This window comes from Eschscholzia californica, unplaced genomic scaffold (assembly GCF_041429995.1).
Source record: "Eschscholzia californica isolate CP2 unplaced genomic scaffold, dmEscCali1.0.p SCAF_2, whole genome shotgun sequence".
NCBI lineage: Eukaryota > Viridiplantae > Streptophyta > Magnoliopsida > Ranunculales > Papaveraceae > Eschscholzia > Eschscholzia californica.
The window spans coordinates 48,350,976-48,369,622 of NW_028238309.1; the positions used below are offsets into that span (position 1 = coordinate 48,350,976).

General features: G+C 35.6%; 3 protein-coding genes across 3 annotated transcripts; all 3 read right to left on the minus strand.

The window, feature by feature from the left end:
• Positions 1-383: 383 nt before the first annotated feature.
• On the minus strand, positions 384-3,771 carry LOC147558593 (protein CHROMOSOME TRANSMISSION FIDELITY 7-like). The gene is made up of 7 exons (XM_086660297.1): positions 3,459-3,771; positions 2,711-2,926; positions 2,147-2,396; positions 1,964-2,059; positions 1,534-1,608; positions 1,098-1,447; positions 384-696 (listed from the first exon to the last, which is right to left on the minus strand). Exons 2-7 carry the CDS (start codon positions 2,851-2,853, stop codon positions 567-569), a joined length of 1,044 nt encoding a protein of 347 aa, XP_086516423.1. The 5' UTR covers positions 2,854-2,926; positions 3,459-3,771; the 3' UTR covers positions 384-566.
• Positions 3,772-5,159: 1,388 nt separating this feature from the next.
• On the minus strand, positions 5,160-9,661 carry LOC147558594 (uricase / urate oxidase / nodulin 35). The gene is made up of 8 exons (XM_086660298.1): positions 9,234-9,661; positions 7,787-7,879; positions 7,577-7,652; positions 6,665-6,774; positions 6,357-6,448; positions 6,052-6,225; positions 5,856-5,949; positions 5,160-5,550 (listed from the first exon to the last, which is right to left on the minus strand). Exons 1-8 carry the CDS (start codon positions 9,438-9,440, stop codon positions 5,467-5,469), a joined length of 930 nt encoding a protein of 309 aa, XP_086516424.1. The 5' UTR covers positions 9,441-9,661; the 3' UTR covers positions 5,160-5,466.
• Positions 9,662-13,435: 3,774 nt separating this feature from the next.
• LOC147558595 (transcription factor FER-LIKE IRON DEFICIENCY-INDUCED TRANSCRIPTION FACTOR-like) lies at positions 13,436-15,639 on the minus strand. The gene is made up of 4 exons (XM_086659038.1): positions 15,067-15,639; positions 14,191-14,421; positions 13,672-13,845; positions 13,436-13,555 (listed from the first exon to the last, which is right to left on the minus strand). The coding sequence occupies exons 1-4, from the start codon at positions 15,637-15,639 to the stop codon at positions 13,454-13,456; spliced, it is 1,080 nt and encodes a 359-aa protein (XP_086515164.1). The 3' UTR covers positions 13,436-13,453.
• Between the last annotated feature and the right edge of the window lie 3,008 nt (positions 15,640-18,647).

Here is an 18,647-nt window from a genome sequence, read left to right on the forward strand (position 1 = left end):
GAAGGCCCTGAAGAACTGAACTCCCTTCACAAACGGTTCAGACGAACCTCTTGAGAGAAGGAGAGGTTGATGAAGATTGTACTGGGCCTCACGGCCAAGCTATCTAGAAGGCCTCACGGCCAAGTCCATTAGGGTTAGATATGAGATTTTATATGTTTGAGTATTTCCTATTAAGTCTAGGTTTAGGAGTTTCTAAGTTTAAGTATTTTCTATATTTAGGAGTCTATCTAGAAGAATCTAAGTTCCTATAAAAGGAGGTCAGGAATGTCATTGTTATTCACCTTTCAGAGAATTATTTATCAAATTATCGTATTTTCCCTTTGCTTTATTCGTTCTTTATTCAAAATTTAGTATTCTTTTAATTTCCGTTGCGTCTACATCAATAAAGGTAATATATATCTTTACTTCCAAATTATTCAATAAAATATACACACTATAAAAGCGACCATCTCTAACAGTTGGTTCAACTAAACACATCAATTGAATTGTCACTAGAAAAAGAAGAGAAGAAACAACTGATAACTAAGTCAGTTTACTTGAGCAAATTGAGAGATATAGAGAGAGGCTCAAGAAGGAATATATACAAGGAAAGAGTTTGTGGCTGTGTATGTGGATGCTAATACCTTTCCAAGAGAGGTTGGCTCAGAAAAGGCTAACTCTGATGTTTCTACTATATTACCCATGCAGAAACTCTTCCTGCATAACCAAGATTGAAGTCAAGAACATCAAACTCTAAAACATTAATATTTTAGATCTCATTCAATGCCAGGAATTGATTTTACAAGATCATAAACTAACCCAAAATGAAGAAATAAATATTATGATTTATAAATCAAATAGCTTGATAAAGTGAGTAGTGGCCCATTGGGTGGTAAGTTCACCCTAGATTCAAATTACAGTGGTTAAAATAGCTAATAGTTCATTTAGATGTTCCTGCAGACTTCAGTTGATTTCAAGTCATTGATCGAGAAAATGAGGAGATTACTAGGTTTACTTATCGTCTTTTAAGCTGTGGAAGATCGGTTGAGGTAGTTTTAGTTTTTTCAGTTTGAATATTGCTAGAAAACACATAAATGAAAAGATAGACAAGTACTAACCTTGCAGCATCAAGTAATTTGGTGGCAACATGTTTCCTTCTGTTAGAGGGTGTGACCCATATTGCTCTAATACCACAGACCGCCGGCACAGCTACCTTTTCATAACAAAGTACTCCACTAGAATCCTCCACTGTCTCAAGTTTACTAACAGAAGGCTCGTTTTTAATTACTTCCCGCTGAAAATTGATATTCCCAAATTGGAGTTTAGTATAATTTGGTTTAGCTGCCTTCAAATTTGTCTTTTTGGAGCTTTTATGAACTTCTAAGTTTGGCATCACCCGGTATGCAGTTTTTATTGGTTCTGCAACTAGACAACCAATGATTCTCTGAGTGGAGACAAACAGATACACCTAAAAACAAGAGTAAGAGAGTTCAGTTCACATCTACCCATATCTAAGTAATGTTTTATCAAATAAAAGAATAACAAGGTTTTTACCTTGCAGAGTTTATGAATAAGCCATCCCTCACTCAAACCAAGTTCAGTTTCCATCATCTTAGATACCTCCTGAACCTGCCAGGAATAGAGTGCCCTCATTAAATCTTTCAAAGAGTTAACTAATTTTGCATTCTTAAATGTGGACTAAATTATATAATTAGTAGAAATAACAATGAAAAGCCAAGTAGTCGGGTTCATGAGTATCTCTGAGACCCCTTTCCTTTGTTTCTTTCTTCATTTTGTATTCCATATAAAAATTTGTATTTATGTATATTCATATCATATATGTGAGCTTTTGTGTGTGTGTGTGTGTGTATGTGTGTGTGTTCAAATTCTTTTTGAAGACGAGAATCAATAAACGAGCCAAGATTTTCATCCAATTGACTCCTGATTTTGGAGTCCAACTGCTTAGATGAGAAGGAAGTTAAACCTTGTTCTTTTGAGCTGGGGGGTCATCATCTAACATCAAAATAATGCGAGCACGTTCACTCGGACAAGCTGAAATGAGTCTTTCATTGCTCCAACCCTATACAAGGACTTAAAATAAGACACAACAAGCAAAATAGAGATTGACATTTTAATAAAGAAACTGAATGATGTCTGTTCGTAATACCTTGAAAGGAATTCCATGAGTGAAGTCCTTGTGGTATTTTTTGTGAACCTTCTCATCTTCTTCTTCTCCTCGAGCATAGTTAAGTCCGCATATAGAGCAAGTATGTAGAAGGAAATCTGACTGCCCTAACTCCAAATGAAGCTGGGCATAACTTCTCTTTTTGTTCAAAATTCTACTGGGACTAGAAGATGATCTTATAGGAACATCAAGAGGTTTTTCTCCATTCTCAGTACCATAATCTTCATTGCTTCTGTTAATATAATCAGCAACGAGTTGTTTATAGAGAACTAAAACTTCATCTCTCTTAAGAATTTCAGATTATGGGTATAAGATGATTTTATAGTTCATGAATACGAAAATAAGACAAGCATGTGTTTGAGCAGTATAAAGGTGCAAGTCTAGTATAGGGCATCTAGGCATTCAAAACTTTAAAGAAACTAACTGCAAACAAAAATTACGCTGAAAATTTATCGAAGTTAATCTCAATTTGGTACCTTCAAAAGCTGGGAAATGGGTCTACAAAATAAACCACATTGTGAGAATGAACCGGATTGTACTAATTACCTCTTTGGATCTTCCCTTGGAGTCCGACGCTTGTATGTTATATGAATCTCTGGTTCCTTCACTTCTGACTGTATAGTAACTTTCGGTGGGTTGTGACTTTTGGGTGTAGAAGGCTTGAGAAAAGCACTAATTTTCGGCTGCATACTTGATCTCAAGAGCTTTTTAAAAGAGACTTCTCCTAGGTGTTATTTTGTTAGGATCCAAGTTTTAACCTTTCTGTTGCAAATCAATGTTCAAAAGGAGTTGTTTTTATCAAATCTCGATCCAAAATATCAGATCAAGTAAAAGAATTAATGATCAAGTTTGAAGAATATCAGATTAATAAGAAAAACCCAAACCTGTTAATTAACACAATAGATGGTAATGATGGAACTCTAATAATTGGGGGTTTGTCTTGCATCAGCAACCCCTTAAACAGCAATTCTACTGTACTACTACAATCTACTATACTAGTCCCTCGAAATCATTTAGGAATCCCCTAATATACGGAAATATGAACCCTAAACCCTAGATAAGTAAGATTAATATTGACTTATTTTTGCTAGAAAGAACAATTAGTGCTTAACCAATTGAAAGAATTTAGTCAGAGGAACTCATTTGTATTTCTGATTCTTGAAATTCTATAAAATTGTGTTCTAACTTGCTCTTTTAGGGTTTCAATATATGTTTTCAAGATTGAAAATAGATACTGAAAATGAAAAAGACAAAACCAGGAGAAGGAAAATCTAGGGTTTAAGAAGAAGAGTACCTGGTGGTAAGACGGTGGTGAGTGTTCCATGACAGAGAGCGCAAGCAAGAGAGATGGAAATTATAAACTTGTCGCAATCAATTCGGTTACTGAAATTTGCTACCAGTACCCTCATCCCATGGCGGGAGATTATAGAAAAACGGCGGGAAATTTTATTTCAATACCGCGTTTTTAAGGATGTATTTTGGCCGCGGTTCCAGGGCATAATATTTTGTGTCCGGGGCATTCAATATTATGGTGAATTTTTTCCCCATTCCCCACCCTCTCTCCTTATCTCTGTTCGCAAAGGGTAGTCGACCTCACAAAAAAAAAATAAGGGTAGTCGACGGACTCGTTGATGGTGATCCTCCATTAAAAAAAATATATATTTTTACTCTTTTCGCCACCACTTCCACTGGCCAATTACCACCGCCACCATTACTACCACAACGGGCACAACAACCTCTTCAATAGGAGTTATCGTGAAAATTAAAACCAAGTATTTTGATGAGAAAAGTAATTCATCTTTCCAAACTAATTTCTGGACTTCATTTACCTTTGAATAACATTCTTTTTTTTATCCTGACATACTTTTGATCATTATAATTTATTTTACTAAACAAAAATATCTCTACTCCAACCAAAAGCAAAGGCACAAAATATATTTTCAATTATTTTGTATAGTCATATCATCATATGTCTCCATGCTAATGTGCAACCTACCAAATATTAAACTACTTAGGATGGGTTCTATGGATAACACTAATGCTTCCTCTCGTACAACATTTGCTAACACCACTTCATCAAAAAAAAAAAAAACATTTGCTCACACCCCTTCTTTGTCAATATAATTTAATTTTAGTGCCCATTATTCGTGGACACGGGACACCATACACTTATCTAAATCCTTTTATCAGAACTTTGCCCCTATCATCCCGATCGATCTTCACTTCATCTTTTGTTGTCCATTGGCCATGGGAGATGGGCTGAATCAGCTTCTCTCCGGCATTCTCCTTCGTAAAATCCATAATAGTATTCCAATGGCCCATTCTCTCATAAGCTTCATTGACTTGAAGCTGCTCAATAAAAGGAGTTACTTTCAGTTACTTTCGACAGAAATAGAAGATGTAAAATAAACAAACATAAAGCCAAATTGCTTTCAATATATAACTTACAAGAGAGTTGATGTATTCTGTTATGTCTTTCAATGGCCACCTCCCGATCAAATCATCACCGATATATGTTTCAGTGACAACTTTCATGAACTTGTCATTAATCGGCTGATGGTTCGATTCCATTTTTCAATGCCCTACACCTCCCTGAGTTGATATGGAGAAGAAATTGATCCAACTTCCAGACATAAATACAAGGAGATGTAATGTTATGATGATGAAAATGGTTGGTGAGACCCATTTTCAATTTCTTTTGAAAAAGAAGTCTATAAAAGAAAGAAAACTAACGGTAACTAGCAGCAACAAAAAATAGTCCATCCAGCAAGTTTTCATTTTACATCGTGGAGGAATATTAGAAACAACTTTGTTGTGTTAAATATTAAATATTATCGACATAAATGGTGGAAGAAACTGTTAGGACATTAAACGTGGGTCAACAAGATCAAACTTAACAACACCGTTTTAGTTTTCGTTGAACCGGCTAAGCAGTTGGGGGGAGGGTTGGCTCAAGATCAAACAGAAGCAAATCCCAGATGCATATAAAAAAGTTAAAATGTTAAATTATACTCTGATAATAAGATGTTTTATACATAATAACCAACTTCGGATTTTAACACAGATGGGGTTTAGCAACCTCAAATCCCAAGACACGAGTTGCTTAGGTGGATCAACCGAACTCAATTAGGGCTGAGCCGAAACCCATTCAGTAAGAAATCTCAGTGAAGTACAAATAAAGGGAAGCAACAGATTTTTATTCAGCATATAATTACATTCATTCCATTTAAGTTATGTTTACTTGCAGGAAACATTGAGATGTTTGGTCTTACTACAACAATAAGTCCTCTTTCTAGCTCCTACTACATCTTGGACCAGGTCCGACTCAGGCTTGCTTCGATTGTTCCATGTGGTTCATCCGTTGGTGTAAAAACGTCGTCTTCAAACTGCACAATGTTGTCAAGAAAAAGTATGCCCGGTTTAGATTACCCTTCTTAACACAAGAAACTCACAGAAAATGGATAATCCAAAACTATGAACGTGATTCGTGCGAGTAAGGACATATTGTTTTAGTAAACGTGTACATGAAAAAAGTTAGGGTTAGGGGTTGTTTCCTAATTTGTTTATTATGGACCTTTCTATTGCTCTGAAGATTTCCTAGAGTTAAACTTTCTTTCCAATATCTGTAATTTCCCAAAAGACTTGAAACACCTTCATACTTCAAATAGACCAATAAATTGATTGCTCTTACCTTCACAATGGTTGGGTTGTCCTTATTTGGTAGATTAACTGGTAAGAAGTGAAGATTCGGCATTCTTAATTGCACGAATGCTATATCTGGGAACCTGGAAAGAGACTACCAAAGTCAATTTACAGAAAAAAAAAAAAAAAAAAAAAAAAAAGATCCATGAATCCACTGATGAGAGTGAGAGAGACAGAGAAAGAACCTGCTGAGAACAGCCCTCGCCATGTGATAAAGTGTGTTTTGAACAGATGGGCTGTAAACCCCTTCCTTCGGAGGACCAAAGAAGGTATCAACTAAAACTTTCTTCACATCTAAGTACTTCTCTGTGAAGTAAGGCTGCTTCATAGGAACGGTAGAAAGAGATTCAAAAGCATACCTGCATGAGTAGTAATCATTTTATCATAACCTTCTCTTTTCGATAAAATTTATTCTTTATAATTGACAATCAGAGAATGAGAATATGATATACGAGGTTTAAGGATAGGAGTCGCAAAAGATATACCATACCTCCATGAAGCGCTGACCTCTGTGGCCAGCATTCTCTCTCTTGTTTCTGGCAGAAAAGTATATTTGTCCCTAATAAATCCCTCAAACCCTGACTATTCAGAAAACAATGAAACATAAGCAACATTTAACTGTATTGTAAATGTCATTGCATACATATAGGACGACTAAATTTGAACTTCCTCTTTCTCTGAAGATGATGATATAATAGAATGTTAGAAGTAAATAGTGATGAAGGTCCCTTTTCTCTCTGATTTACATAAAATTGTTACTTGAATAGATACTAAACTGAGACAGGAATAAATAACAACCTGGGTTGTTTTCAGCAAAGCCAGTCCTTCAATTCCAGAAGTAACCCGTAATGCACCAGATTTCTTCACTATTGCTTCTACTGTGTGCTTCTCAGATCCAAGTTTAAAACCTACAATGCAAAATATACTTTCCGAGCTCAATAATATTTTCTCCAAGAAATGGTTTTCAACCCTGTTACTCTGTGGGAATAACTTTGTGATTGCAAGGACCTTATAACCGTTCAATCAGTATCTAATTTAATTGAGCTGGTGCTCGAAGAAACAACAGTTATTTTTCCAACGATCAAGCCAAGTACTCAACAAACTACATTTTATATTAATGAAGTTTACGGAAGTACGGAACAAAAAAGTAAAGGGCATCTACTCGACACAAGGTCACTTCCTTCAAGGTGTGCATGGAGGTGCATCTGCAAGTCTACATCATTAACTCCTCTTTGTGTCCTTTTCTTGTCAACCCAGAGCCCGTCTTGATGATCTACTAGTTGACTCAAGATCCGGGTGATTCACTCCAATTAACGAAGTCCAGAGTTGTTAGGGAATTGAACTGGCAGCATGCCACAAGTCGCCATACCTCAAGAGTCTCCGCTGTGTATGCAGATTCAAATGGTTTGTCCACCAAAATGTGTTCGAAGCTTCCTCCCAACTTCCAGAACTTATTTCTAGTGGCTCCATTCTGCTTCATTTCATAGGGGACCTCAATGAGGTTGTCTTTCATTATATTTCGTCCATATCCCAATTCTGTTCTCTTATAGTCATTCAAGATAAATGTTATTTAACAAAAATCCACCATCTCTTGACACTAAGGTCTATCACTTATGGATAGAGAATACTTGTTGCCAATATATTACAATAAATTTTGTCAAGGATCAATATTAAGAAAAGTTTTTTTTATGAGAATAAGGAGATATATACCGTGTTCATGTGGTTGACCATCTACGGATATGCGTTCCCATGGCTTCTCTACTATATTGATTATTGCCACAGAAACCTATTGACCCAGTTTAAGAAATAACGATTAAACTGGTTCAAGAACATGGGGAAGAAAAATACGAGATAAACATCTTACTACAAATTTTGCAAATAATGAGAAATACTTGAAATCATTCTCATATAGTCATGCACCTGCTTATAGGAGGATGCGAAGTGCAGTCCAAGTTCAATTGCAAATTCCTCAACCGAGAGAACCTCTGAACATTCCTTGGCTTTTGCATATACCTATGAGCAGTATGTACTCATTTTAGAACTTATATGATTCAAATAATGAAGTAAGACAGTTTCTTTTACAACAGATGAATAATTTATGAAGAAAGAAACAAGGGAAATCATGAAGAACAATAACGGAGATAGCAGAGCAATGAAAAAATAAGATAAAATCAACAGAATATAAGTTTGAATCAAACAGTCCATCAAGAACAATACTAAATCTCAAACAAATACCCTCATTGATATGGCCGGGAATTAGTTGCATAAACAGCATCAAGATGTCGATTTCGAGGGAAGTATTTCATTAAAATTTATCTTCATCAAATCATTTAGCATTGAACAAATTGTAACTTCATTATCAAATCAATGATGTGAGAATTGGTAACTTCGAGTAAGTGCCTACCAGCGGCTACAACCAAAAAACCTTGATTGTGGTTTCCAGCTTCCTAATAAATATCTATTGAATGTGGGTGCCACATCTTCCCCACTCTTAACCCCAAAGAAGCATGATCCAAACAGGTTATAATCTGTGCTTTATTTCTATGCTAATCTATACCATTTTGTGTTTTTTTGGTTCTCTTTGCCGCTGCAGAAAGACACTCATTACAATAGAGACAGGTCAAAACCAGTGCTACTTAGTATACAAATCGCTGGGTACATGGTACGCTACCATGTGAGTATCGGTTACACTAGGGCCTAGGGGTATATCTATATGGTACGTTATTTTCTGTTGCAGTACGTTTTGACTATTTTCTTAAACCAATATATACTCTCAATGATGCACAAGCATGTATAATAGATAACACAAACACACACACTTACTTTCGACATTCTATCTCCATGAAACATAAAAGTTTAATTCGCTATAACTATAAATCTTGTAGTTAACTACTCTATTAGTCGAGCTTGTAGATATTTACATAGCAATTGGGTTAATTAAGACAGAGGATTCGTTAGGCCAATTTTGGGGTACTGGATCTCGAACCTACCCAAAAAGGATATCGAGAATCGGGTGCCCGATAGACAAGGGGAGTAGGGTATGTGGTAACATTAGTCAAAAACAGATGTTGTGGTTGGAATAGAGCTTCCCTACCATTGATTTAGATGAAGAAAATGTTAGGTCGTACTTCAATTACCTCTTTCAGATTGGATCAAAGAAACTGAGTAAATTCCTAAGGGGTTATCATAGATCTAGAACTGGAAACAAAATCCATTGCGATCAGCCAAGTCCCAATCAGTAAATAGATAGAAAAGAATATTCAATTATGACTAGTTAAAGAAGAAATCAAATTGAACTATTTAAACAAGTAAAATTGAAACCCACAAATAAAATCGTAATAAAATGAGAGAGAAAGGGGATTTTTACAGTGTTTTTCATGGTATCAGTAGCAACGATGTCGGAATTGTCACCATGAACATAAGCAGGTAAGCAATCAGAGAGTAGACTAATGCTAACATTCCATTCTACAAAGAAATGTTGTCCTCCGTTTTCCTTTCTCCATATCCTACCAACCCTAACCCTCCCTTTCCCATGCTTCTGCTCAAACTTTAGTCCCTCTATTTCGTCAGCCATGATCGGTTTCTTCGAGCTTTGGGCAAGTCCAATTGAGAAATGAAGTACGAGGAAAGAAAGACTAAATGCGACTTCAAGAATGAGGAGAGTATGTGATTGGATTAATGTGTTGGCAAATTTGTCGGTTTTTAATTAGAAAATACTTGTCCATCCCGCTAATCCATGTGCCGAACGCAATAACAAATAGGTGGTTTTTTGAGATAAAAACCCCATATTTAGTCAAATCTCTACAAAAATATCATGTTATTTTTAATCTCTTCATTTTTTTTTTTAACTTTTAATAAATGTGGTATTGCAGGACGTCTGTCTTTTACCAACATTCTGGCTCAAAATGTTAAAGTTGAGTGAAAGTATCGACATATAACAGAGACTGGTTTTAGAGCATCTCCAATGCAAAACTCAAAAAGATCTCTATTTATCTTAGATGTTAAGTTCCAATTGAGATTCTTAGGTGGCGAATATAGAGATCCTCAATTTTTTTGTGTCTCCAACGCAAAACTCTAAAATTATCTTATTTACTTATGTGACGTAATTATTTGAGTAAATAAGTAATTTAGTTATTTAGACAATGTAGAATACTCGATTTCTATTGGTTGAAAGTTAAATATTGACGAGTTGGACAATTAGAGATATCTCAAGAGGACACTCTGGAAATAGAGCGTCCTCTTGAGATATCTCTATTCCACCCTCGACAATTCATCTTAGAGATCCAAATAGTGTGTTGCATCGGAGAGAGTTTTTAAGAAAAAACTCTAAAAATCATATGTGGCACTTAGAGTTTCTAAGATTGAGTGTTGCATTGGAGATGCTCTTAGTCTTCTCTTTCATAGTAAACTTTCTTCTTCTTGTTGGGTCAATGTCTTTCAGACTGTCGTCTTTCACCTTAACCGCATGCCTAAGTTGGTTCTTCAGGATGCCTCTCCATTCTCATCCACTCTATGCTTAACGAAAAGTCTCCTGTGGTGGAACAGTCTGAAGGAGTTGAAGGAGATGTCCTTCGACCAAGATGGCAATGCGAGCAATATGTCGGTTAGGACAATCGATGAAGAAGATCATCAAGTCTGATTGATTTAGGGGTCGTATGTTTAGCTAGAAACCAACTACGATCGTCGAATTACGAAGTAATTCGCGGCTAACTTCGATTGGATCCTACATCGGGTTACACATAAGAATAGGTATTTAATCGGATGATATGACTAGTGGGAGTATGATATAACATTGGGAATGTCCCATAAACATATCTCACGGGCCTAAATAGAATTTGGGCAAATGATAGCAAAAAGACCCGAAATAAAGGTTTTGGGCCTAGGCCGGTTCGGGTACTTTCGAGACTCGGATTGGGCTGAATTTTGGAAGGTGAGTTGCTGACATACCCAGTAGTATGCACGCAAAATTTCGTGGTGTTTGGACACCTCCTCCTTAGGGAATTGAGAAAATATCATTAATTGCTATTTTCGACTATTTCCCTAAATCTTATTCTAAATGGTGTTTTAGGAAACCTTTGAGGAGGTGTATTCTCATTAGGGTTCTATATGAACACTCTTAGAGCAGAGAATAAGGTGTGAAATTTCTCTCTGCTTTCTTACTCTACCACATCAAGTAGAGAGGAGAAAGTGAGTTAATTCCCAAGCTATCTTCTAGTCAAGCAAGAAGAAGGTCTTCTTATTATCAAACCACCATTGGAGTGCTAGCGAGCTTTCAAGGAGGGAGATTAAATACACCGTTCGGTGTCCAAAGTAGAGGAGCTACGTTTGAAGCTCTTGGTCTTCTTTAATCTATTCAACTAGCTCGAGGAAAATAACGATTAAGGTAATCTACTATCTTCCTATTAGTTAATTACTAGTTTTGCATGATGATCTTGGGGATACTAGTGTTATACATTAGATGTCGTTATCCGCTATAAACACTAGTATAAGGGTATAATACCCTTCACAGTCTTATTTTGCTTTACAGGTATTATGTCGTTACCCCATTCCTCCTCGATATTCTACTATTTTTGTTGATGTTGACTCATGTTTTTTTACTGCACTTTCGGCTATTAAGGATCCACGAGGTTATCGTTTGACTTCGTCATCTCCTCATTGACAATTGGCTATAGAAGAGGAGATGGCAACTCTTCATAAACATGACACTTGTGTCGCACACACCCTCTATGAATATGGTTGATCGTAAGTGGATTTATCACAAGAAACTGAAACACGACGGTATTATTGATCGATATAAGGCTCATTTGGTGGTTCAGGTTTTACCCAGAAATCGAGACTTGACTTTGGTGAAAATTTCATTCTTGTTGTCGAGGCCACTACCATATGTATCATTCTATCATTGGTGTTTCGAATAGTTGGCATATCTTTCAGTTGGATGTGAAGAATGTGTTTCTTCACGGGGAATTATAAGAGGAGGTCTATATGGTTCACCTGCCTAGTTTTACTGTCCATCCTGCCCGAAGTATGTTTGTCGCCTTAAGAATGCTCTGTATGGCCTCAAGCATGCATCTCATGCTTGTTATGATCGTTCTAGCACTTATTTTACCGTCTTGGTTTTAGGACGAGCAAATTCGATACTTATTTATTCTATCTACCGCTGCTGGATTCATTTACTTACGTTGCACGTCGACGATATTATACTTACAGGTGGGCTTTCTTCTGTCATGTCCGATATTATATCCTCTTTAAACTCAGAATTTGACATGAAGAGTGTTTCTTTTGTCATGCCCGTGCACTTGCGGGTAAGCACCCTTTTGGGTTTATTAATGGTTCTCTTCTTATCAAGTTTGTTCTGTCACATGATCAATCGACCGACATTCTCACCACGAGTCTTTCTCATTGACCTTTCTTGGGTAATTGTCCCATATTGAATCTCCGTTCCAGTCCAGCGTTCAATTTGCGGGAAGGTAATGACAGTGAACTAGTGGGATTCGGTTAAAATCCCACCTAAGTAAGAATCGTGTTAATATATTTTGAGATATTCTTGCATTTATTTTATATCAAGTCTTTCCTTTATGTGTGTCCCTTATTATGTAAAATTTGCATTTAGTTGTAAATCCTACTAGCATAAATGTAATACAAGGATCTGTATCCTTCTATTTTTACAGCATCTATTGATTTTACTTTCAAAATTACTACAACAGATAAATGTGTTATCTCTCCTTTGGACCACTTCAACGAAACACTGAACCAAATAAGGATAGTCCTCAGCCCCTGGCCGATATGTGGGAATGCATGTGATAGAGTAGACCAAGATTATGTAGACAGGGGAAATGGGGAATGGAAAGAGATCAAGGACAACCACCAGACCAGTCATGATTCAAATGAGGAATGAATGATACCACAACATATTTCCACAACCTCTCCACTTTAGCTTGTGCGTCTAGAGTAGATTATGCAGTTTGTTTTTTCATTTTGTTTTTCAAGTATATTGATAGTATAAATTTACTTTGAATTTCTCATTGTCACTCGAGAAATTCTTTAAACTTTTTCACATTTTATTTGTTGACGAGGGTTGTCCAGAATATGAATTTGACAATATAAATGGTGCAAGTTAGTAGCTTTAAATCTAAAACAAGCTTGGAGGTATATATTTTGCCAAATATATGTGATTATTATGGACTATGTGAAATCACTATATAAACAGTATGAAGCTGTAATTTTTTGACGAAACAGTAAATTGAAACTCCGATCTCTCGTACAAATACATAAAAGGAGATGCAAGAGTGCCCAGCTCGATGTCCAAAATGGTGACAAACTGACGTGGATCCACTAAAAGACAAGGTTTTTTCAAAGTTTGACTATGGTGGAGACCGCTTTTATTTCTAAATGAGGAAATTCAGGCATTTTAGTGGGCACTCTAGCTGGGCACTCTATCATTTCGGATACATAAATGTAATATATAGCACATGCAAAGTAGCATGGCGCCCTAATATTAATTTTGCCCTATACAAATTTTGTTTCCATGACACCACCCAAACCAAAAAAAACTATATATATATATGCTTGACCTAATTAAGGGATGAGTTAACTCATAAGTACTTTGAACTCAAATCCTTGACCCAAAACTGCCTTTGATAACCAAATCTTCAAGGTTGACAAGTTCACATCTTGATCAAAATCTCTAACCTGTTGGTCGTCGTCAAAGCATCAAATCAAGAAATTAATCAAGTATATACGAAACAAACCCTAGCTGAATACAACAAGAACTAAACATAAGAGAAAGAAGATGATCAATTACTTACATGAATTGTAGAGGTCAAGATGGATGTCTCAAAAGATGTATTGAAACTTGAATTCTGAATGTCAAAGGATGTCAATGATTCAAGAGCCTTGTAGAGAGAAATAGCAATCCCATCACCCTTGTTGCTCTCTATCCTCACATAAAATCCTCTTGCTTCTACTTGAAAGATGTCCATCTATACAAACACATTTCCAAAACCTTTAATTAGTTGTCATATACAAGTCATCTTCCTAAACGTTTTTTTAAATATTAAGATTCGAACACTGATCTCTCTAGTGGAGAGAAAGACATAGAACAATGCTAGATAAGTCAGGTGGTGTTAGAGTTATTTGAGTCTGAAAACTAACTTACAAAAAGAAAAACTTTCCAAGACATTTCTACATACTTTACAAACTTTAATTCTGATGTGATATGGAATAGTTACAAAATTTATAATAAATGTTACGTACAAGACGAATATTTATTGGGGTAGCTAGGTCGAAATTAACTATTAAAATCTTTATTATGTCTAGTAATAAACCTGTATTATGATTTTCCGGATTCCACTTTTATAGTTTGGAATCACTTGAGTTGTCTTGTTTGGAGTTTGAAGAAAGCTTTGAAATCTTGCTGTTGTTGGTCGTGTTGATGCTGATGCTACTCCTTTAAGTGAGGATTCAAGACCTTCTATATCATTTTTCAGTCTTTTGGCTTGCATCTGCAATTCTTGGACATACGATACTGCGTCTCCTATGATTGAGGCTTTGTCCATCTGCTTACTCATACATAAAAAAAATATGTTAAAGGAAAAAAAGTTGATATATTAAAAGGACTTTATATTTAAATATTCTCTTATAGTGGAGTTGTTTATGTGGGATTAACTGAAATATATATATGAAATTGATATGACTAGCTAGGCACTCCTGAAAAATGATTTTGCACTAAATCATCATTTTCTCCCAAAAGATGTATTGGTTGACCCCAACGTACAATTCATGCGCTCACGGTTCTCTCACGTGAAAAGGACGTATGTACATGTATAAATCACATCGCTAGTTTTTTGTTTGACAAATCGACTACGATCTACGTTAGTCTTACAAGACATTGATACATCATCAACACCTCTTACCCATTATGAAAATGATCCATCAATAATTTCATCTCATTCCCCATAAATATTTCACCCAAAGAAACTAGACTGTCAAGAAAGCTATTAGGTCCTTAGCAAAAAAAAAAAAAACTTTTAGGTTGCCAATTGAAAATGAGAAGTACTACTTATCACTTTATTAGGAATATTCTCACTCAAAAGTCAAAAGTAAACCATAATCTCTAGGATGTGTGAGAGATGATTTTACATCTAGCATGTAAGTAAGTTTTTAGAAAAACAAATTTAAGAAAAATATGAATAGAAAGTTACCTTAGTAATGTTGGGAACTAAGGAACGCAAAGAATATAGATTCTCCTTCATCCTTCCTCTTCTCTTTCTTTCTGAAATCAATGTCTTCGATCGATCAATACCCTTCTTCTTCATGGAGCTAGTCGTCTCTACGGAATTATTTTCTCCAACATTACTACTAGTATCAACCTTTTCTTCACAATCATCCTCATCCTCATCATCACAATCACCTCTTCCTTCTACTCCAACTCCTCTCATTATGTCTTGATCATCACTTAGAAAAGGCAAAGCATAATTGAAAAGTACTTCTTCAGAAGTAGTTGTATTGTTCAAGAAGTCTTGTGCTAGTGGTAATGAAGGAGGAATATGAATATGATTGAACATAAAATCATGATGATCAATATCATAATGATTATGATTATCTATGATAGTACTATAATTACTACCAACCGCATCGGTGGGTACTAATTCGGGGTTTTCTCCCCTTACGAGATCGATAAATTGTTGCTCGAAGATCCCATCACTAATAAAATCAGAATATCCAAAACCACCATCATACATTTGATAACTCTCCAAAGTTGCTTGCATATCCATTGTTGCTTTGATGGTTTGACGATTTGCGGAACTTCGCTCTTCTTCTTTCTCCGATTCGCAATGAAGAGAAATGCATTGGGTACCACCTATATATATTTGTGTGTTTCTAATTGTCCATATTCCTTGATAAATGATTATAAACCTATAAACCCTAGAAGAAACTTCACTTATAGTTAAAAAATCATGTCTTTTCTTTGTTTTCTTCTTTTGGACCACATAAAATAATATACTAAACATAATTTACTTTCAACAAGTAATTACTTCTTTCAACAAAAAAAAACAAGTAATTACTTGAATTTGATAAATAGATCAAGGATATGATATTAAGATCCCCTTGGTATATTATGTAATCAATAGAAAATTTAGTGGTTTATAATGTTTTTTTATTCATTTCATAGGGGCTAAATTGTTGAGAAAAAGGAAAAATGTCTTCTTCTTTTTTTTTGTTGAAAAATGTCTTGTTTTTCAATTGTAAAATCGTAATAAACAACAATTGTGATGGACCTATTTCTTTTGATCTTAACTATTAAATATAGGTCGTATACATTTTTTTTTTCTGAAATTGACTACGATCTACGATAGTCGTTACATTGGCATTGATACATCAAAGATGTGATAAGCACGAAACAGTCGAATTCAAACTCTTACAAAGACCGGGCCTATAGCCCAACTAAACTATGACCTATTATTTATACCTTGATAACCAAAGTTCAATAAACTATGAAAACCACCTCCTCTGGGAATCGAACCTGGGACCTCCAGGATTTTGGAGTTTATGTCAAAACATTGGACCACTAGGACAACCAATTGTTGACGGTCGTATACGTTTTTATATTGTGGTCCTTATTGTTTTCATCATAATATTTAAGGACAGAAATATTTGGGTACACTTTTACCTTACTTTTAAGTCTAAAGTAAATGCTAAATAATGCCTAACTTAAGTTCCTATCAATTCCTTGCGTATAACACTTGACAAAATAGGTAAAATTTATCATTTAAACTCAACTAGGTTTATCTGACTAACTGACTTTGTGTTTCAACTTGAGAAAAAAAGAAATCTATTCTCCCCTTTCTTGGAGTCAAGGATGCATAAAATCAAAATTAAACTTCGATCAACTCATACATTGTTTCTTTCCCCATTTTGTTCTATGTTTGAGAAAGATTCTATTCACACATGAGAAAGGAAGAGTTAGAAAGTGCTTACTTTCTTCAAAAGTTATATAAATGGTAAGATTCTAATTATATTCGTTTTTTCCTTTTTCTTGGGATCCAGGCCAGGACTAGTATTTAGTTTTTTTTTTTTTTATGAAGGACTAGTATTTAGTTAGGTCCTCGTACATTTTATTTTGGGGTTAAGCTTGATCCATAAATTATTCATTATTGTTACCCTTCTGTATAAAATAATAAATTATTATCATCACTTAAGGATTATTCTTTTTGAAATCATAACAATAGAATGCATTTCTTTTTAATATTGACCACAATGGTCATTACAAAGGCATTGACATCGAGACTATATGATAAGCACGATAATTATCGAAATATTGCTGGTCTAGAGGCCGACGAAATTAAATGACATAAAGTCTGACGAAAAAATAAATTGGGAAATAGTCCAAAAAGTAACCCCTTAATAGGAATTACATTCTTATTAGAGAAACTGTAAGTTGCAGGTCTTTTTTATTTTTTTCGTGGACAAAAAACTGTAGAAGTGAAAGCAAAAAAATTTTAACCCCTAAATTCTAGTTTCTCTATCATCTTTCTCTTTCTTCAGAGTACTGTGTCCTTTGTTCTCTTTCTCTCGTACTCTTCCTTATCTCTTGGTTCTTCTTTTGTTCTCTCTTTCTTCCTCTAAAAATGACGAAGCCACTAGTGGTGAAAATTGTTAATTCCGTGGCCCCCAATTGTGTCTGGCAGTTCGTTTTGACCCCAAATTCGATTTTTCGAGCAGTGCTGACATCATCAGGTCAAAAGTAATATTATCCAATACCCGAAATACCCCTCTGACCATATCTACACTTCCCCACGCCAAATCTCTAAGCCGTCAAATCATATCACATCTGTTCGGTTATTTAATGCCCCAAAACTCAAACGCCTCAACCTCTTCATACCTTCCCGAGGCAGTTATTCAGAAGACTTAAATCCCCCCTATTCAGATTTGATTCCTTCTTTTTACTCTTTCACCTGTGTTCTTCTCTTTCATGAGTCTTATTCTCTTCTTCTCTTTCACCACTCTTCTTCTCTTTCACCACTCTTCTTCTCTTCTTATATTTCTCACCAGAGGGTTTCTGTTAGTTAAAAATGTCGAAGATTATCAACATCATAGTTCGTCATGATGGCGAGTGGAAGGACAACGTAGATTTGTTTGCCATGAGTCCATTAGACTACGTTGGGGAGATATATTCTTGCTTCCAGACATTCAAGTTCCTCTTTCAAAGAAACTTACATTGCTTCGTCTGATGGATATTATCGGTAAAAAGTTAGGGCTAGAAGGAGGTGTTATCATTGAACTCTAGTCTATTGTAGAGTTTAAGAATCGGGTTGGTCTATTCGAGACAGAACTGCTTCATATTGTGGATGATAGAGTCTGAACACCTTGGTTGAAGTTGGGATTCCTCAAGATTACTCAGATATTTGTCATATGTATGTTTTTACCCACTGGCCTGAAATCCCTCCACCACCAAGACAACCTAGGGCTAAATCAAGGTGTTTGACGAGGCAAAATCGTCGCTGGAGCGGTAAACTAGTCATGTATCCTAAACAGGTTGCTGTAAAGAGATGGTCCTACAATAGAGATCGTCCAGTGATCGATCTTCTTTGCATGTCTGAACCACTAGTGATCGTGTTGGATCAAAGTGATGTGGAGATGGAGTCTGAAAGACATACAAATGTGGTTGGAGATGAGTCCAGTGATCCGATGTATGTCCAGATGGAACAGGGCACTCAAACTGAGTGCCAAACTGGGAATCGTTTTCATTGGGAATCACTTGATTGGGATGAGTTCATGATGT

Excerpts from the sequence above, each read along its gene's own strand:
- LOC147558595 (XM_086659038.1), bottom strand. The coding sequence starts at position 15,639 with ATGGATATGCAAGCAACTTTGGAGAGTTATCAAATGTATGATGGTGGT. Across the intron at positions 13,846-14,190 it reads TCCGGAAAATCATAATACAG|ATGGACATCTTTCAAGTAGA; the intron begins GTTTATTACTAG and ends GTGTTTGTATAG. Across the intron at positions 13,556-13,671 it reads TCTTGACCTCTACAATTCAT|GTTAGAGATTTTGATCAAGA; the intron begins GTAAGTAATTGA and ends GACGACCAACAG.
- LOC147558594 (XM_086660298.1), bottom strand. The coding sequence starts at position 9,440 with ATGGCTGACGAAATAGAGGGACTAAAGTTTGAGCAGAAGCATGGGAAA. Across the intron at positions 6,775-7,576 it reads TGGTCAACCACATGAACACG|GTTTTAAACTTGGATCTGAG; the intron begins GTATATATCTCC and ends TTTGCATTGTAG. Across the intron at positions 5,551-5,855 it reads ACAACCCAACCATTGTGAAG|TTTGAAGACGACGTTTTTAC; the intron begins GTAAGAGCAATC and ends AACATTGTGCAG.
- LOC147558593 (XM_086660297.1), bottom strand. The coding sequence starts at position 2,853 with ATGCAGCCGAAAATTAGTGCTTTTCTCAAGCCTTCTACACCCAAAAGT. Across the intron at positions 2,397-2,710 it reads CCAAGGGAAGATCCAAAGAG|AAGCAATGAAGATTATGGTA; the intron begins GTAATTAGTACA and ends TTATATTAACAG. Across the intron at positions 2,060-2,146 it reads CTCATGGAATTCCTTTCAAG|GGTTGGAGCAATGAAAGACT; the intron begins GTATTACGAACA and ends GTCCTTGTATAG.